This window comes from Cicer arietinum, chromosome 1, assembly GCF_000331145.2.
Source record: "Cicer arietinum cultivar CDC Frontier isolate Library 1 chromosome 1, Cicar.CDCFrontier_v2.0, whole genome shotgun sequence".
In the NCBI taxonomy this organism is placed as follows: domain Eukaryota; kingdom Viridiplantae; phylum Streptophyta; class Magnoliopsida; order Fabales; family Fabaceae; genus Cicer; species Cicer arietinum.
This window is the reverse complement of record NC_021160.2, coordinates 30,864,325-30,890,677: the sequence shown is the minus strand read 5'-3', so window position 1 is coordinate 30,890,677 and position 26,353 is coordinate 30,864,325. Positions and strand designations below refer to the sequence as shown.

Here is a 26,353-nt window from a genome sequence, read left to right as displayed (position 1 = left end):
CAGGGTGTATAGTTTTTTGGTAGGATGATCAGATTAGGTTGATGTATAGGGACTAGACGTCCTTCTTTTTGGGTTGGAGTACTTTAATTTGGAAAATTGTACTTATACTAATATTGTCAGTTCGACATCTTATTTTGAATGGGTTCCATGTACCATTTGTTGTTGTGTAAATGCTTTGGATTTATATTTGGAAAACTTTTCCGCTGCTTGTGAATTATAATGACTCAATTATTTATCCAAAGGCATTTCCTTATTTATTTCTCTGTTTTAGTTTAATCTCTTTTGAAAAAAAAAATATACCCTCGCCTTGAAAAACGGGGTGTTACAATTATAATAGAAAGTGGTTATGTTTGCATTTAAACTGATAGAATGAGAACTTAATTGGTTATGAACTGGTTAGATTGTATTCAAACTGATATAAGGAGAACTTAATTAGTTATGAACTGATTATGTTGTACTCAAGCTTTTATTTATTTTTTCATTAAATTAGTGGCAACAGACTTGACAGTGGTTCATTTTCAACCTTGAATTGGTTATCTCACATTTGGGGTGTTGAATTTCAAGGTTATAATTTAACCTTTATATATTTATGTTGATGTATTCTACTTTATTTTATCATTAGGTTATATTCTTGATATTCTTATGAAATTAATTCCATTTTTGTTATACACATAGCTGCTGCAGCATCAACCATATGTATACTGCTCATCAAGTTCAAAAATATTGCTTTACTATTTTTATTAATAGATTTGGATTGGAATATATAACTATACTCATTTTGGATGATTGTAATTATAACTAGGATTGTGTTGTGTGTTGTATGCCTTAGATGTTTACAACTTATTATGGATGACCGTAATTATAAAATTTATGACTCATTCTATACGATGTTTGCAAGCTTTTGATTTCAATGAAATCTTGAACAACCTGAATTTGTTATATATTATTTAGGTTTGTTACCAAAGATGAAAGTCCTTCAAATTTTGGTCTTAATTGATGACCATGTTAATATGTTACATTGATACTTTATTTTTATAGGTCAATTTTTATTTTGAAAGATGTTTTATGTAAACTAGTGTTTTAAAAAATGGGCCTTTAGTTAAATTGTCTTATGGTCCTGTTTAAATTTTTAGAAGTATTTTATAAAAAATCTTTACAAATAAAATTTGTTGTTAGTTGGGTTGAAAAGTTCACAGCCCATACAAATTGAAATCGGTTCATCCGACCCGTCAAACCAATCAAACCATAACCCGAAAACCGACCAACCTGATTTAAAAAAAGGTCGAAATTGAGCATGAGATTACCAACCGTGGTTTGGGCTGGAGTGGATATTTGGACCCAAACCCGTCCGGACCCGACCAGATGTCCAACACTACTACACACAATACTTGACTACTATAAATTTATTTATTTTAATTTCCAATAACACTTCTAAACTGCCAAACCTTATGACTACTACCATCTACCCCTTAGGACAAAATCTGCTGCCACACTCTTGGATCTTCGATATGCTCCAGCCCTATTTTCCCTTGCAAGAGATAAATGGCTTGCTTATTGCCACTAATAATTTTTATACACCATCAATCACCTTGCACACGAGTCCTGCACTACCTAAATCATGGTTGCTAACAGAAGGACACCATCATCAATCATCATAAACCATAACTCCTAAAAAATTATGACCATGTACTAATATGTAATTCTCCTATCTTTTATTAAATAATAGGAAATACCTTCAACTCATCCTTTAATTGTGCTCACATCCATGGTGCCTATTTGAAGTATTTAGCACCTGCAGGATGCAGCAAGTAATGTGACTCACAACAACAAAGACATTATGAAATGAGACTTGCAACAAAAAATCATTATGAGGAGGTCTCTTAATGGTGAAATTAATAGTTAAGAAGCTTTATAAAATCATTGGATCTTTAAAGTATTGATGCCTGTACAAATTTTGCAAATAAACTCAAATGTTTTTTGGGCATATATATATACTTCTACATGAACTTTCCCATATTTAGACTATGAAATGCATTTTTTCCCCAATTAGTGCAACCATCTCCTGCAAAGATCAGGGAGAAACATTACATCAAACCCCAAATTTATAAAAAGGAATCCAAACCTGACAAGATAAAAAGATAGGAATCCTATTTGCAATTAACAAAGCATCAAGAATATCATATTTGGGAGAAACTTGAAAATTAGTCACTATTACAAATTAGAGTGAAATTGTTTTCACTAAGCACTGAAGTATCTCATCTCATGTAAATATTCACAATGTGAATGATAAATGGATTACAATTAGCATACACTTCTATGCAACAAATGCAGAGAACAATAAGCACAAAGACACAAATGTTCAATGGAGTTGGGACAAATATCCTTTTTCACAAAAAATGAATACTCAGTAATTCTACATCCTGATGTTCCTCCAATTTAGCAAAATGCAGATAAACGAAGAATAGAAACATCAGAATCAAAACACAATAATATTGATAGTCCTTAATATGCTATACTTGGATGATCAATCAAGAATCTGACACAGAAAGCATACTACTATACCATAAAATTGCTTGTAAAACCTTAATTATATATATATATATATATATATATATATATAAATAAATGCATTGCAATACGTTACTAATTTAGAAAGAATTGTTCTTAATACATTGTTCGATAAACCAACATAATATAAAATAAGTTAATTTAAAATTTTATCTTATCCAATCTTTCAAGTTAAAATTTTTATCTTGAATATGAGTTGAGTTTAACTAAAAGAATAAGATAAGAACATTATTCTAAAAATATTTTTATCACAAGGATAATTTTAAAACGATAATCCTAAATATTTATATTTTAAAAGATAATTAAAATTATATCAATTATCCTAAAACTATAATTTAATATCAACTCAAATTTTTATCCTGAATATGTTTTATCACAAAGGTAGTCTTTTTATATAATTTAATATATTAGTATTTAAAATTATATAAGAATATTTTTTTTTATTTACATATAATATATATTATATCTTTATTTAGATTGTCCAATAAATAAAATTGAATTATTTGGTTATACATTATTTTCATAAAACAAAATTGTTTATCTAATAGTGTCAATAGACAATTTTAAATATAAAATTATTTTAGTATTTATGTAATTTTTTAGTATTTTTTGTTAATGTATAATATTTGAAAATATAATAAATTAATTTATAATATGTAATAAGTTAAATATAAAATTGTTTACGATGGTCATAAAATGTTTATCCTGCTGATTATGATGAAAAATAGAAACTCATCGTAATGCTTATTCTATTACGTACTTATCCAATTTTAAATATCCTATGTTTCGTATCAAAATGACTCAATTTCTGGTTCCCAAACTCAATCTATTTTTTTGCTCCCAAACTCAGAACAAAAGAAGAGCTCCTTTGGTCACATATAATGTCAATTGTATTCTCCGCAGCTTCAAACCTTTCTTGGCACAAAGATTGTCGTCAAAGCTCTCCTCCAATTGGAAGTTGGAGATTGAAATCGAGGATTCAGTCATGTAAGAACTCTTTGCAATCCGATATTTACACTCAACATAGGGTTGGTGCACGGTCGACGGGACCCATTCAACCTACTCACCTCATTCAAGTCGCTACAACTGCTGCTCAGACTGGTGCACAGGTTTGTTTTTACTTTAATTATATATACTAAGTATATTTTCTGCATTACGTTGGGGGTTCAGATTTTAGACTCCAATATTACATTTGATATGATATCGAATGAATTTGCATTCAGATTTGAGACTCCAAAATCAACTATACTCGAGACCAACCAAACATGTCAAATCAAATTAACACCAAGAATCAATTTTTGATTACTCCAACCAAACATAGATGGAGTGGTCACGTGTCTCCATATATTGAAGGAATGGCTTGTTTCTTATTGTTCGAATGAAGTTTAAGTTTTGTTCAGTTTATCCTCCGCAACTAGATGATCAAACTAAAGTAGCAAACATGTGTGTGTGCCTTAACTACGCTGTTTAACTGAAGCTAAATAAGAACAGTGGCATGAATGGGGTTTTGAGCTGAATTATGATGCAATATCAATTATCATGGCTCTATTGAGGTTACTCTTTATAATGACAGGAAAAGTGTTAGAAAGTACTATAGTCACCTCAGCGCCAAATTGGTTAGTTAATAGAATGGCAGCTGAGAGGGATTCTACGTTCCCAGATATGATATACTCTAATTTGCTTTAGGCTTGATTAAATCCAAATCTGAGCCGACGAACAAAGGAGGGTGTCGTGATTGAGTTATTTTAAGATGCAATTCTACAGGCATGAGTCTTTTGCCAAGAGGACCAAAAACAAACAAGTCCCCAAATTTATGGCCACTTTTAGATTTTGAAATGTATAGGGCAAGTTGTCAACCAGCTTGCTATACCTGATCACTATAAAATTCATGCAGCGTTCCATGTTTATCTGTTACTCTTAAAGAAGGTTCTGTCACCTCAAGTTTCTTTCGACCCATTGTTCTTCGTGCTGTCTAAAGAATGGGTATTACAGGCTCAACTGGTTTTTGTCTTAAACCACAGGCTTAGCTTAAATGTTCTGGTAATAGGAAGGTTTTAAGCCAGGACATTCTCGTGATGTTTACCTTGATGATAAGGTGAAACTTTTGGGACAGTATTGCTAGTAAAACCGCATATGATGTGGTGTATGCTAGGATAAATGGAAGTGGACATAGAAGAATAGAATTTGAGTCACTTTATTTTATTTACAGACTCACATTTAAGATGTTGGGAAATGAGAGAAAATTACATATTGAAATTAAAGAGGGGGTGAGAGACGAGTACAGGTGTGGAATATTATTAAGAGTAGGGAGTGGGACCGGGAGTTGAGAGAGAGAGAGAGAACTCAGTCTTATGGACCAAATGATTTGATAAAAAATATAGCTCCCGAGCGTCGAGGACTCGAGGTCAAAGGACATAGGCACTCCATTTTACTGAGTATTCAAATAATTTGGTATTGAACATATTGCATTATTGCTAATTATAGCATATTATTTTTTTCTAGTTAAGTAAGGTTTTGACATACTATTATCTTCATATTAATTCCACCACTTCGTAATTTACAGGTTGTGATGGATGCTGTTAATAAGCCACGGAATATTACATATAAAGGATTAACTGACTTGGTGACTGAGTAAGGTCTCATTGAATCTTCAATTAATGCTTATCTTCTTTGATGTTCAAAACTTCCAATCAATTTATCAAAACATTCTATCGGTTATCTCCTCTGTTGTCATCCTTCCTGTTCTCATCTAGTTAGATAACATAAATAGCTGGACAATCTTTGATATGCATGATATTTTTCTTTTGTTCGAGCTCTGTTGTATGCTGCAAATATTATGCCTTTAATATGTATTCACTTTGAACTCTAAGCTCCTTTGAGTTGTTGTTATTGTTTATTTTACTGAAAGCTGCTTTTAGTCAATCTTCATCCTATTGTACTGATAATTTTTTTCATGTTATGTTTATTTCTTTAACCGAATGAGTCATTTGTAAATTAATAGGACGGATAAAATGAGTGAAGCTGCCATATTAGAAGTGGTGAAGAAGAATTTTGACGATCATCTTATTCTTGGGGAAGAAGGCGGCATAATAGGAGAAGCGGCTTCCGATTATCTCTGGTGCATTGATCCCTTAGGTTTGTGATTTCAGTCAATGTTTCCTTTAGCCCTCAACTTTTTAAGAAATAACAACTGTAGTTTTCATACAAATTTACTTAGAAACTAGATTCTGGCATTCAAATATATTTCTTCAAACAGATCTTGTTTGAATATATCTTTGAAAGAAAGACATCAATTTAACTCGATTATGTTCTGCCTTTCATTCGTGGTGTGCATCATATTTAAAACTATATTTTGATTATGTATTTGAGGTATCAATATAGTAGGAGCTGTAATTAAGTTTATGTTTTAAGGGAAATTGCATTTATCTCCCTTGAGTTTCCTTCGGATGATACTAATACCTTCTCTAGTTTTGAAAAAACACTCCCCTCCCCTATACTTGCTAAAAAAATTGTCTCAAATATTTTTTTTGGCCACACTTACATCTATTCCTATCATTTACTATATGACATAATTAGAGTTTTCACTTTAATTTGTAAAAATACGACCATACATCTAGTATTTGAAATTTTCAAAGGTATGATTATGTTCTTAGTGACACAACCAGAGTGTGTATTCTAGTGTCTTTTTGATAAATGGAAGATAAAGTTGAAAGTGTGACAGAAAAAAAAATGTTATACACAATTTTTCTAGTGAGTACAGGGGAGGTAAGTGGATTTTGAAAACTAAAGGAGGTGTAAGTGTCATTTAAGGAGATCTCAAGGGATGTAAATGCATTTCCCCTATTTTTTATGTGGTGAAGATTTGCTAAATCAAGGGATTAAGATGTTTCATTCTATTCCCAGAATAACAGCGGGACTCCTATATATGTAGATTTTTTTGATGAATGATTTCAGACATTCGTCCTAACATTTTCGGAATTTTCCTAGTATATAATATATATACCAACGGAAGTTCCAGTTAAGTAAGGCTGCAATGAAAGACATATATTTTAGCTGGATTATCATACAATGGGACATCCCTGTGTATGGCTATATATAGTATCATGTATTGCTAGGTAGTCAATCGCGGCGGTTCCCGGCGCGATTGCGTTGGAGCGTGACGGTGAAGGCCCTGACCGCAGTGGCACAGTGAGATCGAAGGTCACACGCGATTTGGGCGTGTTTGCTGGTCGCGTTTTCCTAGAACCTAGAAAATATGAAATGTTTTTGTGCAGGAAAAACCAATATTGTCCTTCAATTTTAAAATGTTATGGGGGTATTTTTGGTATTCCTTCCTTCTGATTTCGCTTTCCTTCAGATTACCCTGATTGCATTTTCCCTTCTTTGAATTCTTCTTCGTTCTTCCTATTCCTTCCTTTAGTTTTCTTCCTCGCTGCCGTCCAGCTTTAGTTTTCGTTCTTCCTGACCTAGCCGCACCACCTCCAGCTTCAAACACCACCAACCTCTGTTATTCTCTTCCTTCGAATAAAATATGAAGAATTTGAAGTAGCTAAAATAAGGAGAATTCGAAGTAGAAAAAGGGAAATTGAGGCCCCTTTACCGGCTGCCAAAAAGACAAAAGGTCCCTTGGATGTTCATGAAAAATGCAGAACACAAATTGGGGAAAGACAAGAGGCAAACAAGCATAAATGATGCTTTTGACAAATAAGCAAGAGCAAGAACGGTACAATACATTGCTTGTTTTTTTTATACAAATCGAATTGCTTTTAATGTTGCATGATAAAAAAAACTTCAAGTTGATGTTGGAAGCGGTTGGAAACTACAATCTTCATTTGAAACCTCCAAGCTATCATGAGTTGAGGGTTCCACTCCTTGAAAAAGAGTTGGAATATACAAATGGTTTGTTGAATGGTCATCGAGAGCAACGCGCAAAATTTAGATGCTTAATTATGTCCAATGGTTGGACAGACAAAAAGAATAGAGCTTTGGTAAATTTCTTAGTGAGTTCTACAGCGGGAACAATGTTTGTGATGCTTCTGCCTACATGAAGATTGAGATTAAGTTATTTGAGCTATTGGACAATTTTGTTGAGGAAATTGGTGAGAAAAATATTGTGCAGGTGGTTATTGACAATGGAAGTAATTATGTGTTGGCTGGTAAACTACTAACTATCAAGAGACTACACCTGTTTTGGACTCCATGTGTTGCACATTGTCTAGACCTAATGTTAGAAGATATTGGAAAGATTGCTAAGGTGAAAATGATTATTCAAAGAGGGATTAGTCTTGTAGGCTTCATTTATAACCACACATTAGTGTTGAACACAATGAGGATGAACACGAACAATGTTGAGTTGGTTAGACATGGAGTCACAAAGTTTGCTACCATATTTCTTACTTTGCAAAGATTGCATCAATTAAAAGCCAACCTTAGAAAGATGTTCACTTTAGAAGAATGGTTGAAGTCCAAGGCAGCTAACGATCCTAAGGGAAAAAAGGCAATCGATCCCAAGGAGTACATATCCATAATAGACATATCGAACTTATTGTGCATCAAATAACATCCAAAGTATTGGTTTCAAAAGATGGAATGTCTAATGTATTTTTACCTGGGGAACTTATTGGAGTATTGCGAGCAGAACGAACAGGGTGTACATTGGAAGAATTATGACATCATTTTAGCATGATATTATTTACACTCTTAAGGTTATGGGACCTCTTGTACAAGTGTTAAGACTTGTTGATAATGAGAAAAAACCTGCAATAGGATACATATATGCAGCAATGATCAAGGCCAAGGAGGATATTCGAAAAGCTTTCAATGAACAAGCAAGCAAGGACATATATATATTTGCAATCATTGATTAAAGGTGGAAATGTCAACTTCATCATCCATTGCATGCTGCAGGCTACTACCTAAATCTGCAGTATTTTTATAGCAAATCAGAAATTGAGAATGATCCCATATTGGTGGGAGGTCTTCACTTAAGCATCGAAACACTTAGTGAAAGTCATCAAATGACTGACGTGACTACAACATAGTTTGGCAGAATATAAGATTACTAATTGCCTCTTTGGATTGGGTGGAGCAATAAGACAAAGGGCAACATTAACTCCTGGTAATTGAGCATGTAAGTTAATACTTGCTATTAAGTTATAGAGTTTTCTACAATGTAGGTTCATATTAATTTAGCAAACTAACATTTTAAATTATAATACATAGATTAATTCCAAGAAGAGAAGTAGACTTGAGCATAAGAGGTTGGAAGACTTGGTTTTCATTAAGTATAACCAGGATCTGAAAGAGCGCTATGATTGTCGTGATATGATTGATCCAATTGTCTTGAATAATGATGATGATTACACCAATGAATTTGAAGTGGGAGACTTGGGGGAAGATGGTGAACCTGTTGAAGAGTAAGTTTATGCCGATGATAATCTAACTTGGAATAATGTTGCCAATGCAAGTGGGACTAATGAGCCGATGGTCTACAATAGGCGGACAACAAAAGAAAAGGCACTTACAAGTACATCTAAGGCAATAGAACAAGAAGCAATAGCACAAGAAGTGGTGGTAGAAGAAGATGTTGAACCTATTTGTCAGAATATTAGAAAATATCTTATAAGATCTTTTATATTATATTAGAGTATTTTGAGTTATTTCTTAGGATCAATTTATAATCATAGAGATATCTTAGAATATCTCTCATTATTATTATGATTTATTCCTAATTTAGGATTGAGTCTATGTTTCTCTATAAATAGAGATTAGTAGTGAGTTTTTTGTAATCAAGTTAGCATAAAGCTATTAACAATAATATTCAAACCCTTATTATTTTCTCTCCTCCTTTTATCTAAAATTCCACAACTTCAACATGGTATCTAGAGCATATTTCGATCCTCCTTGATCGATCCCGCCTCTATTCCGCTGCCGAGTTCCCAACAATTAGGGAATATAATCATAGTTTCTCTTTTCCAACATTACAACACGGTTTCACCATATGTCTCTCATTTTCTCTTATTAAGAAAGACAACCCTATACTGTGATTACCCCGGGACCCACTATCCTTCAGTGAGATTTTTTTTTTCGGTAAACCGTGTCCCAATTCCGATTTACCCCTTCTTTGTAGATTTTCGTTTATTTTTCAGCAGATTAGTGGCAGCACTGTTCATCGCGCGATACTGTTCATCGTGTGCGGTACTGTTCATCGCACAAAAAAATAAAAAAAATAAAAATCTTCTGCCACTAGTTTTAGGTAATTACTTATTGATTATTGCTACTTATGAAGATTTTTTTTCGGTGGGTAGAGTATTGTCTGAACTCGAGTTCCGCTGTTTCGACCGCACAAAATGGTAATTCACCTGTTTGCATCTCACCGACCACATCACTACTTATGGAAAGGCTATGCAGGAAGTGGGGGGATGGTTTTGTGTGGGGAATCTCATATATCTTGATGAATATTTGCTTACTTGCAATGTTAGTATTAACCTATGTGGCAAATAGCATTGGCTATGTAGGTAAAGGTCTACCACCACCAAGCATTATGGTCGTAATGATAGCAATCTTTACCATTCCTGAGTTTCCACTGGCAATCACTTATAGTGCTCCATGTGCCTTGATTTGGGACTTGGCCAATAGTTATTATTTATGGGTGTCCTGAATCTGGAAATAGTGGTTCCACAGATTGTCATGTCCTTGGGAAGTGGATCGTGGGATCAGGTTTTTGGTGGAGGAAACTCTCCAGCCTTTGTCGTGGTAGCTGTTGCAGCCCTTATGAGTGGGCTTTTAGCTGACCGGTTTGGAAGATTTGCAATTCAATTGATGGGATTCTTCTTGGTGCACGATTATTCTCTCTTCGATGGTTTCAGATCTGCTCTTACTCTCCAATTTTGATCAATGAAAATGTGTCATTGTTCAAACAGCCGTTACCTCTCCTGTTTTGATTTCCACCGAAGATCATTCCGGTGGTGTCCCTTTTCCCACAGATGAATCATATTAGTGATGACTTCTTTTTCCATTGATGGTCATTCTGACAATGTCTTTTATTTTCATGACTCACACTTTAGCATGACAATTTGTCCCATATGCATTGGCCCCATCTTTGTCCCAGATGTAATGGCCTTGCCTTTCTCTCCTTGAAGCACGACTTTCCAATATTTTTAGAAGAACGAACCTTGCTTTGTTCAATTGCTTGCCATGAATTTCTCTCAGGCAGATGATCATATCGACTATCTGGCTAGGCTATATTTATAGCAATTCTCTCTGACTTAACCTGCATCCCTGAGTTGCTTTTCCATCATTTTTATTATTTTGCAGAGCAAAACATTATTTTCTTGTAACAAGCTAAAACTTAGTAAGTTTTATCTTGAGGGGGAGTGTTAGAATATTAGAAAGTATCTTGAATTATTCCCTAGGATCAATTTATAATCATAAAAATATCTTAGAATATCTCTCATTATTATTATGATTTATTCTTGAGTTAGGATTGAGTCTATGTTTCTTTATAAATAGAGATTAGTATTGAGTCTTTTGTAATCAAGTTAGCATAAAACTATTATCAATAATATTCAAACCCTTATTATTTTCTCTCCTCCTTTTCTCTAAAATTCCACAACTTCAACAATAGCAATTCTCTCCGACTTCACCTGCATCCCTGAGGTGTCTTTTCATCTTTTTTTATTATTTGGCGAGCAAAACATTGTTTCCTTGTAACAAGCTAAAGCTTAGTAAGCTTTAGCTTGAGGGGGAGTGTCAGAATATTAGAAAATATCTTATAAGATCTTTTATATTATATTAGAGTATCTTGAGTTATTTCTTATGATCAATTTATAATCATAGAGATATCTTAGGATATCTCTCGTTATTATTATGATTTATTTCTGATTTAGGATTGAGTCTATGTTTCTCTATAAATAGAGATCAATATTGGGTTTTTTGTAATCAAGTTAGCATAAAGCTATTATCAATAATATTCAAACCCTTATTATTTTCTCTCCTTCTTTTATCTAAAATTCCACAACTTCAACACTATTTATGTTGAAGATGATGGGGAGGAGGAGGAGAATGAAGAAAATATTGAAGTTTATGGGGAAGAGGAGGAGGAAGAAGAGGAAGAATACTATGTTGAAGACGATGATGATCTTTGATTCCTATAATATGGATTTAGTTTTAATATTTTGTTATTTTATTACTCTATGTTGAAGAAGATGATGATATTTGGTATTTAAATGTATGTTTTGATTAAGACTTTGGTTTTTTTTTTTACTATTTATGAATATTTATAAGTTTGAGAAATTGTTTAATTTTGCATGTTTATGTAGTATTATTCATGTAATTTGTTCAAAAAATAGAGGTAATCCCGGTATCCCGCTATCTCAGTTTCTAGAGTTGGCCGCGACGCGCCGCTATCTTGGATTAAATACCTAGATGTATTGTATATTCGACTAAGTATTTGTAATTTGTTACACATTATTCTCGCTGTATTAAAATCTGTTATTTCTGACCGCATGTTCTTCATGCATTTGTTTTATTGTGTATAATTCAAATAGTTTGATTACAAATCTTGTCAATTTTTTAGATGGGACAACAAACTTTGCACATGGCTATCCCAGCTTTGCTGTTTCTGTTGGGGTTCTATATCGAGGAAATCCTGCTGCTGCTACCGTGGTGATTTATTCTTATCTTTTACTTCTATTTCATGTTATTTTATGCAACCTTCAATTCTTCATTGATATATAATGACCGATTCTTGTGCCGTAACTAGCAATTTAGCCTCAACGTTCGACCAAACAATTACATTTGTTTCTCTCTTCTCTATACAAGATATGCCCACTAAAAAGCATACAATAAGCCAACCTTCTATCCGTCCTTAAATTTGCATGGTCTGCATCCTTATTCGATTCCATAGTCTGCATGTGTTGTTTCTTCCATTTAGGGTTGTACCCTAGTGCAATCTCCATATACCCCACTAAATTTCCATGTAGAAATGCAGCTATTTTCTATCGGAGGAGGTATGAGGAAGGATATTAAGAATTTCATGGAAGAATATTAGACTTGCTGAAGAAACAAATACCTTAATCTTTATCCCGTAGAGCTCTGGCAGTCACTATCCATACATAGCTGTGGAGTGACATCTCTGTGGAATTCATATCTAGCCTAGCAAAACCAAATGGGGAGAGCACTGTTCTGAATATTGTGGGTAGGTTATCTGAATATGCACATTTTCCTTATGAACTACTCTCTTAACCCAATTATATAAATGAGGGTTACTAGACATTGTAGTGTATCCCATCGTAGTTTTCTCGTCTCTGTCTACTCATTCTCTCTTCCTACAGGCTCAACCTCACACAAGAAGTATGTTCGTTCAAAACAGTAATGGTGCAGCTATAAGGATTTCCCTCAAACATTCTTACTGATTCGGATAGGTTATATGCTATCACATCAGAAGGGGGTGATGCGCTATAGTTTATGTAATATATGATATCTCTGAGCTTCGGATATGAGCACTTATCTTTCTTCTTTTAGGACCTGAAATTGTGATACCTGTCGTTACCCCTCATGTGATAAAACAAATAAACTGGATACATGTTTTCTCAAATTAAATAAGATAAATCATCATATTGTCATAAGGGGATTCAATCTAATGACTATGTATCCTATTTATTTATACTAAAAAGAACGTTGCTAAGGGTCCCCAAAATGCGCTCTTAACAGCTGTGTAACACAATCATTCAAGGAAACATAAAGTCTAGGGTGTTATAGAAATCACGTATGTTATATGTAGAGAATTTGGCTTTTGAACTTTCAAAATGATCAGAGGCCAAACTTTCTTTTGAACTTTCTTATTATCATTTTTCCCTCATTTGTTATTGTCAAGAAATTCTCATCTGCTTTATCCTTTTCGTTTTAAATTAGAAAAACTTGTAATTTTAGTTGTGTGACCGCTCATCAGATAAGAAATAGCATCTAATGTCTATTTAATGATGGAGAAAATAGAGTTGGGGCAAGACAAGATATGCTAAGATGATTTTTATTTATTTATTTATTTCAGGTTGAGTTTGTTGGTGGTCCTATGTGTTGGAATACTCGCATTTTTACTGCAACTGCTGGTGAAATAAATTTCTATTCCAACTTTCATCAACCCTTAGAGAAACTAAAAATTATTTAGTAAACTTGTTTTCTCTTTCTACTGATTAGTTTTATCAATATAGTTTCTGCCTTGATATAATTCTCTTACCTTCTAGGTGGTGGAGCATTCTGCAACGGCCAAAGGATCCATGTGAGTGCAACTAATCAGGTAATTATGACTAAATAATGCCTTTGAATACAGAAAGTTAACTGCTCATCCTGCATCATCATTATTTCTGTATTTTTTGGAAAAATATGAGCAATCTTCACTTCTTTTAGGTGGAACAATCTCTTCTAGTGACAGGTTTTGGGTATGAACATGATGAAGCCTGGGCTACTAACATAGAGTTATTCAAAGAATTTACGGATGTCAGCAGGGTATTCATCTAATTAATACAATGCATGTTCTAATTTATACAACGCATGTTCCTCATTTCTCTGCCTTTCACCAATCATTTTCTTGACTTTGATGCTAGGGTGTAAGACGGCTTGGTGCAGCTGCCGTGGACATGTGTCATGTGGCTTTGGGAATTGTAGAAGCTTATTGGGAATATCGTCTAAAGCCATGGGACATGGCTGCTGGTGTTTTGGTATGATTTTTGAGTTCTATATTATCAACAATTATTCTTAAGGCCTAAGTTTTGTGATTGAGTTAAGTGTTTGGGTTTTGTGTAGAAAGTAAATTTTCCTAGTGGAAAGACATGCAAAATCTTATTTATTTAAGAGAAAATTACACTCACCTCCTTGAGGTCCTCCTAAATAACACTAACACTCCCTCTAGTTTTTAACTAAACACTAACCTCCCTCTATTTTTGTTGAAAGTGAAGCACCTCCCTTCCCTTTAACACGGTCAACTCTCGATTAGCTTCTTCACTTTTATTCAACTCTTACAAGTTACAGACTACAGTCACTCTCTCTCTAGTGTACAAGCTGTTTTTCGATATTACTAAGTGTTGAAGTTGTGGGATTTTAGAGAAAAAGAGGAGAGAAAATAATAAGGGTTTGAATATTATCTGATACTAGCTTTATGCTAACTTGATTACAAAAGATTCAATACTAATCTCTATTTATAGGGAAACATAGACTCAATCCTAAATCAGGAATAAATCATAATAATAACGAGAGATATTCTAAGATATCTCTGTGAAAATAAATTGATCTTAGGAAATAAGTCAACATACTCTAATATAATATAATAGATATTATAAGATATTTTCTAATATTCTATCACTCCCCTTCAAGCTAAAGCTTACTAAGCTTTAGCTTGCTACAAGAAAACAATGTTTTGCTCCATATAATAATAAAAAAGATGGAAAGGAAACTCAGGGATGCATGTGAAGTCGGAGAGAATTGCTATAAATATAGCCTAGCCAGATAGCCTGATTGATCATCAGCCTGAGAGAAATTCATGACAAACAATTGAACAAAGTAAGCTTTGTTCTTCTAAAAAAGTGCATTTGGAAGCTTCAAACCAATAATATTGGAGACTCAATATTTAAACTTGAATCTGCTTCAAGGATAGAGAGGCGTGTTCAAGGAGAGAAAGGCAAGGGCAGTGCATCTGGGACAAATTGCCAAGATAAAGTAAGTCATGAAAATAAAAGTCACTGTTAGAATAACCACCAACGGAAGAAGTCATCACTAATATAATTCATATGTGGAAAAAGGGACACCATCAGAATGATCGTCTGTGGAAATATAAGCCACTATTATAATCTATTAATAATAACTAAATTGCATGACAAACATTGAAAAAGAAGCATCACGACTCTTGAAACGAAGTCATGATCGATCAACGGAATAAGAAAATGCGTCCAAAATAGGAGAGATAACGGTTGTTTGAACAATTGACACATATTTTCGTTGATCAAAATTGGAGAGTAAGGGCAGATGTGGAACCATCGAAGAGAGAATAATCGTGCGCCAAGAAGAATTCCATCAATTGAATTACAAATCTTCCAAACCTGTCAGCTAAGAGCCCACTCACAACTGTCACGGCAAAGGCTGGAGAGTTTCCTCCACCAAAAATGTGATCCCACGGTCCACTTTCCAAGGACACCACTATCTGTGGGACCACTATTCCCAAAATCAAAACACCCATTATAATAACCATTGGCCAAGTCCCAAATCAAGGTATATGGAACACTATAAGTGATTGCCAGTGGAAACCCAGAATGGTAAAGATTGCTATCATTGCGACCATAATGCTTGTTGGTGGTGGTAGACCTTTACCTACATAGCCAATGCTATTTGCCACATAGGTTAATACTAAAATTGCAAGTAAGCAAATAGGCATCAAGATATATGAGATTCCCCACACAAAACCAGCCCCCTGCTTCCTGCATAGCCTTTCCATAAGCAGTGATGTTACTCTAAGAACAACTGAATTAAGCAACAAACCACGTGCTCCCATTCTAACTCCAGTATCATAAATAAGGCCTCCATTTGGATCACCATCATAACTTTCTCGGTCCATCCAATGCAAAGAGAATAAATGGGAACCATTCAATATGTCAGAACAGTTACAGACAGTACAATCCATATAGGGAATGAAAAATATTTAAATGTCCCAAACAATTCCCACATGAAAGCTTCTTCTGCACTAGTTGTCCCTTCTCCGGCATGCACTGCCCCACTTGAACTTAGAGGCACTTCATGAGCAGACACAAGGCTGAGATACGTTGTGACCGCAATTAAAGCAATATCAAGAAAGAAAGCAGACTTGAGATTTGCACAACTAATAGAGCATGCAGGGGTAGGTGTGAAAGTAAAAATCTTGTACCAACCACTGTATGCCCCAGTTGCATAGCCAAGAATGTTACCAATGGCCATAAACAGGGAGAAGTAAGCATTTGCAACACGTGTCCTCCAAGCATCAAGAATATCAAGCGACCATTGACAATTCCTTAACAAAAAACTACCAGTATTATAAATCATTGCATTCCAACCAAGCATCACAAAATTATGATCTTTATACCTCTCCCATGGAACTTCAAAAGTCATATCAGTAAACATAGCATCACTATCCATCCACCATATACACTCAATTTCAGGATGACATAACAAAAGCTTAGCCCAAAAACCAGCCATCTAAGCATCAAGAAGAGCCATGTTATAGAAAATTTCAATTCCATGAAGCCTACAATAATTAATCTTGTTTTTAATCGATTTCAACAAATGATGATTACCGACGGGATTCTCACATGGTTTTGGCGAAGAACAAGTAACAAGAAGAACCTGCGGTTTATTCAGTCTAATAAAATTAGGATAATCGGGGTTATTACAAAGCCATTCAAATTGTGTTCATCCCAATCGGAGATTTTTGGTCCAAGCGTGTAAGTCGTTTTTTTATCACACTTTTCATCATCACCACCTTCGTCAACGAGGATCTTCGAAATATCGAAAGCTCCGTACTTGTTGTTGTTATTGTTGTTTGAGGATTGAACTTCTTCGAGGATATGGTGAGGCTCCACGCGCCGGCTACGCGAGTAGGGTTGTTGACGGGTCTCGTTGAGGTCTTGTTCGGGAGTACCGAGTTTGCCGGCGCCGATTGTGCCGCGGAGGACGACGACTGTGAGGAAGAGACAAATGAAGGTGAGGGAACCAGGACGGTAGGCGCGCTGCATTGGACGGAGACAACGAGATTCGAGGCACATGAGCGTGCGTGGAGCAACTTTTGACCTAAAAAATATCTGGGTTGTGTAGATTGGGAGATTCTGCACACAATGGAAGTGGTTGTGTCAGAAAACTTTTCCAGCAGCGATGGCAAGCAGCAGCATTAGCAGATGGCAGCGGCAGCAGTAGCAGACGGTGGCGGCAGCAGATGGCAGGAGCAGACGGTGGCGGCGGCAGATCTACTCGCATGAGAGATTGGCAATGCATGTGACGGCTTTTGGCGACGCGCTTTTGGGCATGACCTGATCTGGAGATGACGACATTGGAGATGGCAACGGCAACAAGAGTGAATTGAACGGAAAACGAGTGAAACATGTCAGAATGTTGGAAAAGAGAAACTATTATTATATTCCCTAACTATTTGGAACTCGACAGCGGAATAGAGGCGGGATCGTTCAAGGAGGATCAAAATAGACTCTAGATACCATGTTGAAGTTGTGTGATTTTAGAGAAAAAGAGGAGAGAAAATAATAAGGGTTTGAATATTGTTGATAATAGCTTTATGCTAACTTGATTACAAAAGACTCAATACTAATCTCTATTTATAGAGAAACATAGACTCAATCCTAAATCAGGAATAAATCATAATAATAATGAGAGATATTCTAAGATATCTCTATGAATATAAATTGATTATAGGAAATAACTCAAGATACTCTAATATAATATAATAGATATTATAAAATATTTTTTAATATTCTAACACTAAGCAGACTTCTTCCACTATTGTACGTGTATTCGTAAATTCTTTATTTCAATTATGTCTTTTAATTCTGTAACTTCCGTTAATTTACTGGCCAATGATTATTGAATTTTATTTGATTTAAGCCTTGCAAATAGATTATATGTAGAAGGTGAAGGCAAGACAATGCACCCTTCTATGCCCATAACAAAACAACCCATTAATAACATAGAACAACAATGTGAATGCATCCCACCTCCCAAATTCCACTCCTGGGAAACTGCAAAGTCTAGGAAAAGAAAGAAGAAACTGCAATTTCAAAATTATAAGCATCAGGGAAGTAAAAGAGGAAGCTAAAAGTGAACGCAACATTAAAATAATATATTTAAAGTTGCAAACCATAACAACAATTAATATATAACTAGGTAGTCAATAGCGCCGGAGCGGAGCGGCGAAGGACATGGCCGCGGCGGCACAGTGCAGAGCGGGCAAAGGAGAGGTCGCGCTCAATCTGGGCCGGTTCGCGGGTTGCGGCGCATTCCGGGTCAGAGGATCTCAAACCCTAGAAAACGAGATTTTTTTCTGAAAAATCCTCTGTTTTTTTCCATTAAATACCAAATTTACCCTTAAATTTTAAAATATTTTAAGGTAATTTTGGTATTGTCCTTCAAATTTCAGAGTTTCAGAGTTAGTTGTCTCCTTCCTCTGCCGTTTCATCGTCCTCTGCGTCTTCTCACTGCCGTTTTGCGTCCTCTGCGTCTTCTCACTGCCGTTTCGTCGTCCTCTGCGTTCGCAGCGCCTGTTCGACTTCCCGTTTGTGTTCGCCACGCCTGTTCGTTTGCGCCGCCGTTCGTCACTGGTTCTCTGCTTTTTACTTCTTTCTCTGTTCTGTTTTCACTTCTTTCTCTTTTTACTTCTTTCTCTGTTCTGTTCCTCTGTTCGGTTTCTGTTTTTACTCATTTTTTTCTTTTTAGTTCTTTCTCTGTTTCTTTATTTATTTATTTTTTGTTACTTCTTTTTTCTTTTGTTTTTTTTTTTCTTTCTGTTTTTCTTAACTTTAGTTCTTTCTTCTGTTTCATTTTTTTAATTTATTTTTTTTGTTGCTTCTTTTTTTCTTCTTTCTGTTTTTATTTTATTTTAATTTTTGTTTTTATCTTTTGTTACTTAGTTATTTTTTTCTATTTCTTTTATTTAATTTATTTTTTTTACTTCTTTCTTTTTATTTTTTTCTTTCTGTTTTATTTTTTAATTTATGAATGTTTATGAGTTTGAGACATTCTTTTATTATGCATGTTTATATAGTGTTATTCATATAATTTGTCCAAAAAATCCCGGTATCCCGCAACCCGCTATCCCGCTATCCCAGTTTCTGGGGTTGGCCGCGACGCGCCGCTACTTGGGATTAACTACCTAGATATATAACACCAATTAAAGGATTTTAGAGCTTCAACAAAGGAAGGGAAAATAAGGGTTCAAATACTTGGTTCAACTAACTTATGTAGAAAACAAACAAAGTAAAACCTCAGATTTTTTCTCTATTTCTTTATCTAAGAACTAGAAGGTGTCAAAGTGAGAGGATGCGATAAATTAGAGGAGGTGTATATGGTATAAGATGACCTTAGGAGTCTTAGTGTAATTTGCCCTTTATTTAATGGTTATAACAGGAAATCTGTGAGCAGACTCGCAAATTCAAAGGCTCTAGGTTAAGAACAATTAGAGGATTATTAGGAAATTAGGACCCGATTCTACAGATTTATGATAAAAATGAGCATATATGTCTGATGCATCTAGCTTGTCAAATATGTATGCTATTATAGGAACCCTTATGAACTTTGTAAACATGTAGGGTAGCTAATCTAAGAATTCTAAAAAAATTTCCTTTTTTACTTCTTTTTCTTAATTATACCCGATACCGTATTTTCTCTAATGAAGTTACAATCACCCTCTATTCGTGTAGTCCTTTAAGATTGGATTTGGAGAGACATATAAAGCTCATTAGCTGTCACAAGAAAGTTCGGTAGGATCTATCTCAAAACTTCAACTCTTGGAGAAAATGCTTTAGCTACAAGAGTTCACTAGTGGTATTAGCCATACTACATTACTCTTTTTCTAGTACCATTTTAATCTAAATATTTACTATCTATTTATAAATAAATGTTAGAATATTAAATAAATATCTTGGTATTATGTTAGAATATTTGACATTATCTTAGAATATCTTGGCTTATATTTGAGGATTAGTTTTCAATCTCATCATATCAAATCTCATAAATAGGGATAGAAGACTTTATATATTTATCTTATTTGATTGCATTTAAGCCGATATAAAAAGTCTCTCTTGTGTAGTTTAAACACACGGTCTTGGACTCGCTCTAGGACTTTTTCAAAAACACGATTTTTATTATTATTATTATTATTATTATTATTATTAGAATATTTGACATTATCTTAGAATATCTTGGCTTATATTTGAGGATTAGTTTTCAATCTCATCATATCAAATCTCATAAATAGGGATAGAAGACTTTATATATTTATCTTATTTGATTGCATTTAAGCCGATATAAAAAGTCTCTCTTGTGTAGTTTAAACACACGGTCTTGGACTCGCTCTAGGACTTTTTCAAAAACACGATTTTTATTATTATTATTATTATTATTATTATTATTATTATTATTATTATTATTATTATTATTATTATTATTATTATTATTATTATTTATTTTTATTTTATTTTTTTTATTCTTCATTAAGGATATCTAGGTCATTCTGCACCCACCTAAGCCCTGATTTATTATTATTATAATCCTCCCAAAGGGGTTGGTTCAACATCTTGAAAAAGAATCCGTTTTTGTTCTTCCTCTATTTCGTTCTTGCTCTATCGCCATTGTTCTTGCTCTGTCGTTTTCATTCGTTTCTTGCTTAGTTCAACATCGTTTTGTCCGTTCTTGCTTTGTTCAACATTGTTATGTTTTTGCTCTCTTGTTTTCGGTCTTTTTGTAACTCTGTTTTGTCTACTCTGTTTCTACTTTGTTCTCTATTTTGTTGATTACAATTACTATTAAAACTTGATTTTTATGTTGGATTTTGGTCATTAAGTATGATTACTCCTTTAATAGTGTATTTTGCTATTTTTAGTATTTTTGTATACTATTTGTATTTTATGTTTAGTTTATCTACTATTTTTTAGCCTATACAATAGCGGTCATCCCGCTATTCCATTTTTAGGGGTTGGCGCTCCGCACAGCTATCTGAGATCGACAACATAACAAGTGATAGGCCCACGCGCCTCCACTATTTGCCGTGATTCCTTCCATTCGCCGCCGTCAACAACCGCACATGTATAGCCACGTTTGACAAAGATCTGGAGAAACTTTCGAAGCGTGAGTCACATTCTTGTTCCCGTTCTATAGCTATCATCAATTTTCGATTTAGGGCCACAAACACCTACGTCCCAGTGCAAACAACCCTTGTTTTTTTCTCTTGTTTTGGATACATTTTCTCTCTCCATTGATCGATTGTAGTTTTATTGTTGTAGTTGCGTTGCTTCTTCGATGTTTGTCATGCAAATTTTTTCTTAATAATGGACCTTATTAGTGGCTTCCATTCTTACCAAATGTATTATTCTCGCCTTTCTCTCCTTGAAGTAATTGTGAGATTTAGTTTTAAATTTAAATATTTTGGGTCTCCAATATTATTGGTTTGATTGTAGCTTTCAAATGTGGGTTTTTTAGAATGAAGGACCTTGCTTTGTCTGATTGCTTCTCTCAGATTGATGATCATTCTCATCTAGCTACACTATCTTTATAGAAATTCTCTTTGACTTCACCTGAATCACTGAGTTGCATATACATCTTTTTATTTATTCATTTGTATGCAGAACAATACATTGTTTTCTTGTAACACATTAAAACTTAATAAGCTTTCACTTAAGGGGGAGTGTTAGAATAAAAAATATCTTGATTTTGTCTTAGAATATATTGATTTATCTTTTAGGATTAGTTTTCAATCGTACTATATCATATCTGATATAATATTTTGTATTTATCTTATTTTATTGCTTTTAAGTCTATCTAAAAAGATTGTTGTATAGTTTAAACACAATTTCACCATATATTCCTTTGTATTTTGCTCTCATTCAACAATAAGGATTTGTAAAATGTATATCTAAGTAATTCTTGCGAAGTTATTCGCTGATATAACATAATATCCATATCCTACAATAGAAACCATTTATGTGCAATGACGAAAGGGACATAGTTTGACTATTTGACACTTCAAGATAAAGATACTCTAACATATTTTCCTAGTAGATATGACTCACCTTTGTGGGGCCATCTTCTTCAAGTTTCCCATACTTGCATGACGAAAAACGAGAGGCTCTAATCTAAAGTCTAAACATCACATATGGTAGATGAAGAAGGTTTAATAGTAAAGACCTCATGGTTTATATCCACCTAGAATTCTATTTTGTTAGTTGGTCCTAAATAAGAAAGCAATCCGAATTTCAATGCTACTTATGGTATCGAATACCATTCTGGTCATCTCTTGTAATAATAATGTCATCCACATAAAAATAAAGGATTAGTTAAATAGAGATATTACAATTAATTTTCTTCCTTCAATTATGGAGAGATATAAATGCTACTTATGGTCCCAAATACCATTCTGGTTGTCTTCTGATTCTCCAACACCCCTCAAGTTGGTGCACATATGTCTATCATGCCCAACTTGCTTATGAAATGCTAAAAGACGAGTATTGCCAAGCTCTTGATCACAATATCAGCTTTTTGTTGATTAGAGAAGTCACAAATGGAGACGTATGATTTCGACAATTTCTCCTTCATGAAGTGACAATCAATCTCAATGTATTTTATTAAATCATATTGAACAGGGTTGTGAGCTATGGAAGTTCCTCCAAGACCCATTAAATAAAAAAATCCTTGATGTCACAAGGTTTCCCCACACATGGTTCCCATACGGTGAAGTTGAATTTCTCTCTTTCATTAACGCTGCCCAGTCTACATCAGTATTCCTCTCACTTGTCTTCTTAAAAAAGAGGCCTTTTCTAGGGTTTATCTTAAGTATCTCAAAATTTTATAGACCGACTCATGATCCTCCTCATATGGTCCCTACTTAGTCCTCAAACAAATTTGTGTATTAGCTTTCAAATTACAGCTACCTCCCATTGCTAGAATACACCCAGTTTTTCACGTGTCCTAACTAAAAGAGGCAGTACGCCACCACCATGTGGCAACAGAGTTACCTGCTGACTTACAATCTAAAGGTGGGATTTTGCAACCTGCAAGCATCCTGGGAACCAGACATATGAACTACCAAGGATCTCTCATTCAACAAGTGTTGGTGCGGTGGCAAGATAGACCAACAAAGAAAGAAACATGGGAGCACAACCACAATTCAGCATCAATTTGTTGAGTTCAATTTTGAGGACAAAGTTGTTTTAGGAGCATATGGTATTGTTAGATACCAATTGAATCCCACAACAAGAGATAGAATTACAAGGGTTTACTTTATGAAAAAGGAGAAACTTGTAAACCCGTAGTTAGTTATGTCAGTTATAGTTAGTAGTTAACGTAGTTGTTAAGGTTGTTATTTGTTTGTTTTCAGTATAATCCTATGATCTATAAATAGTACTATGCTATTTTTTTTGAAAGTTGTGAACTATAGAATGCTCTAGTTGAGGGAAGAAAAGCTCCTATGTGTATCCATTTTTCTTTGCTATGTGTTTCTTCAAGAATATCCACAACATATTTTCTTTGTGAAATTACAAGGCCATCCTTGGATTGGGCTAATGCTTCACCTGTAGTTTTAGGAAAAGAAACAGAAGACAAAGAAGACAAGCAAGTTTAATGCAAAGGAGAAAGACGATGATAACACAAATCAATATAATGAGGAAATGGATTACGGGTTGTGCGAATATTCTTACGAAGAGCAATGGGAAAGTCATGCTCAGGTGGCAGAGCCAAATTCGGAGGTGGCGTCAGAGGTGAGTTTGTAATGGGAACAGGAACAGGCACAACATAGGGTAGGCGGCGACACTGATATGTTTGTAGTGGTAGTGGAGGTTGGGGGCAGACTCGACAGGTTCATTAGGAATACTAGTGGATGGAATAGGGATAACTACCTGAGGTTCGGGATTAATGTCCTTGTTGAATATAAAGAGTATTGAGAGACATATTGTGAATAACCCGTGTTTCAACTACACAGCGAAATCTCTTTATATAGACACAGGGTATTAAATAACCCTAATTTACAGTAATGCTAACGGGCCAGAATACTTACATACTTACAGCCCATATATATTATTTACATTCTAATATAGTATTTAACACTCCCCCTCAAGCTGGAGCATATAAATCAAATGCACCTAGCTTGTTACATATATAACTAATTCTAGGACCTCGCAATGACTTTGTAAACACATCTGCTAACTGATCATTGGATTTGACAAAGCTGGTGATGATGTCACCTGATTCAATCTTTTCTCTAACAAAATGGCAGTCAATCTCAATATGTTTGGTCCTCTCATTAAAAACCGTATTCGAGGCAATGTGCAATGCAGCTTGATTATCACATATTAATGTCATTGTGCTGGTCTCTTCAAATTGAAGTTCTTTCAGTAACTGTTTCAGCCAGATGAGTTCACATGTTACTAGTGCCATGGCCCTATATTCTGCCTCCGCGCTGGATCTTGCAACAACATTTTGTTTCTTACTCTTCCAAGATATTAAATTTCCTCTTATGAGTACACAATACCCGGAAGTTGATCGTCTATCTATGGGTGAGCCTGCCCAATCAGCATCTGAGTAGCCAATTATTTGAGTATGTCCTCTATCTTCATAAATGAGACTTTTTCCAGGTGCACTTTTGATGTATTTAAGAATCCGGATTACAGCATCCATATGTTCTTGGCAAGGAGAATTTAAGAACTGACTTACCACACTGACAGCAAAGGAAATGTCAGGACGAGTGACTGTGAGATAGTTTAATTTTCCAACCAATCTCCTATATCTTCCTGAATCTGATAGAGGCTCCCCCTGATTGGGTAGGAGTTTGACATTTGGATCCATAGGAGTATCAACTGACTTGGCATTTAGTAGGCCAGTTTCTTCAAGAATATCCATAGCATATTTTCTTTGTGAAATTACAAGGCCATCCTTGGATTGAGCTACTTCAATACCCAGAAAATAACGGAGTTTACCAAGGTCTTTAGTCTGAAATTTATTTGAGAGATGTTGTTTTAACTTGAGTATTCCTTGCTGATCACTACCAGTTATAACAATGTCATCCACGTAAACAATAAGATAGATGCACCCTTGAGCTCAGTGATGATAAAATACAGAGTGATCAGCTTCACTGCGGATCATACCAAATTCTTATACTACCGAACTGAATCTGCCAAACCAAGCTCTAGGAGACTGTTTAAGACCATAAAGGGACCTGTGTAGCCGACAAACCATGTTGGAAGACTCCCCCTGAGCAACAAATCCTGGTGGTTGCTCCATATACACTTCCTCTTCAAGATCACCGTGCAAAAAAGCATTTTTAATGTCAAGCTGATGGAGGGGCCAATGTATAATTGCAGCAATGGAGAAAAACAGTCTGACAGATGCCATTTTGGCAACCGATGAGAATGTGTCACTGTAATCCAACCCAAAAATCTGAGTATATCCCTTGGCTACCAAACGAGCCTTAAATCGATCAATCTTACCATCAGGACCAACCTTCACTGTATAAAGCCAACGACACCCGACTACCGACTTCCCATGAGGTAGAGGTACCAATTCCCAAGTACCACTGCTTTGTAGAGCACACATCTAATCAAGCATTGCTTGCCTCCACTCAGGGTGGGATAATGCTTCACCTGTAGTTTTAGGAATAGAAACAGAAGACAAGGAGGACAAGCAAGTGTAATGTAAAGGAGAAAGACGATGATAACACAAATCAATATAATGAGGAGATGGATTACGGGTGGTGCGAATATCCTTACGAAGAGCAATGGGAAGGTCAGGCTCAGGTGGCAGGACTGGATCTGGAGGTGGTGTCGGAGGAGAGTCTATAATGGGAACAGGAACAGACACAACAGAGGGTAAGCATTGACGGTGATATGTTTATAGTGGTCAGGGAGGTTGAGGGGCAGACTTGGCAGGTTCGATAGGAATATGAGTGTGTGGGAGAGGGATAACTACTTGAGGAGGTTCGGGATTAATGTCCTGATAGGGCTCAGTAGCTATATGGGTAGGTTTAAAATATTGTACAGACTCGAAAAAGGTAACATCA

The 26,353-nt window shown here is 35.0% G+C and overlaps 1 protein-coding gene and 1 pseudogene across 1 annotated transcript in view; one reads left to right on the top strand and one right to left on the bottom strand.

Moving 5' to 3' along the window:
- The first annotated feature begins 3,349 nt into the window (after positions 1 to 3,349).
- The window catches only part of LOC101498330 (phosphatase IMPL1, chloroplastic), a 28,286-nt gene continuing 5,282 nt past the window's right edge, over positions 3,350 to 26,353 (top strand). The window contains exons 1-8 of the mRNA XM_004489614.4: positions 3,350 to 3,677; positions 5,132 to 5,199; positions 5,570 to 5,703; positions 12,146 to 12,234; positions 13,619 to 13,676; positions 13,812 to 13,864; positions 13,975 to 14,073; positions 14,172 to 14,285. Coding sequence (XP_004489671.1) covers positions 3,450 to 3,677; positions 5,132 to 5,199; positions 5,570 to 5,703; positions 12,146 to 12,234; positions 13,619 to 13,676; positions 13,812 to 13,864; positions 13,975 to 14,073; positions 14,172 to 14,285 — 843 coding nt within the window. The 5' untranslated portion in view covers positions 3,350 to 3,449. The remainder of the gene's footprint in view (positions 3,678 to 5,131; positions 5,200 to 5,569; positions 5,704 to 12,145; positions 12,235 to 13,618; positions 13,677 to 13,811; positions 13,865 to 13,974; positions 14,074 to 14,171; positions 14,286 to 26,353) is intronic.
- LOC105851567 (sucrose transport protein SUC4-like) lies at positions 15,563 to 17,351 on the bottom strand (annotated as a pseudogene).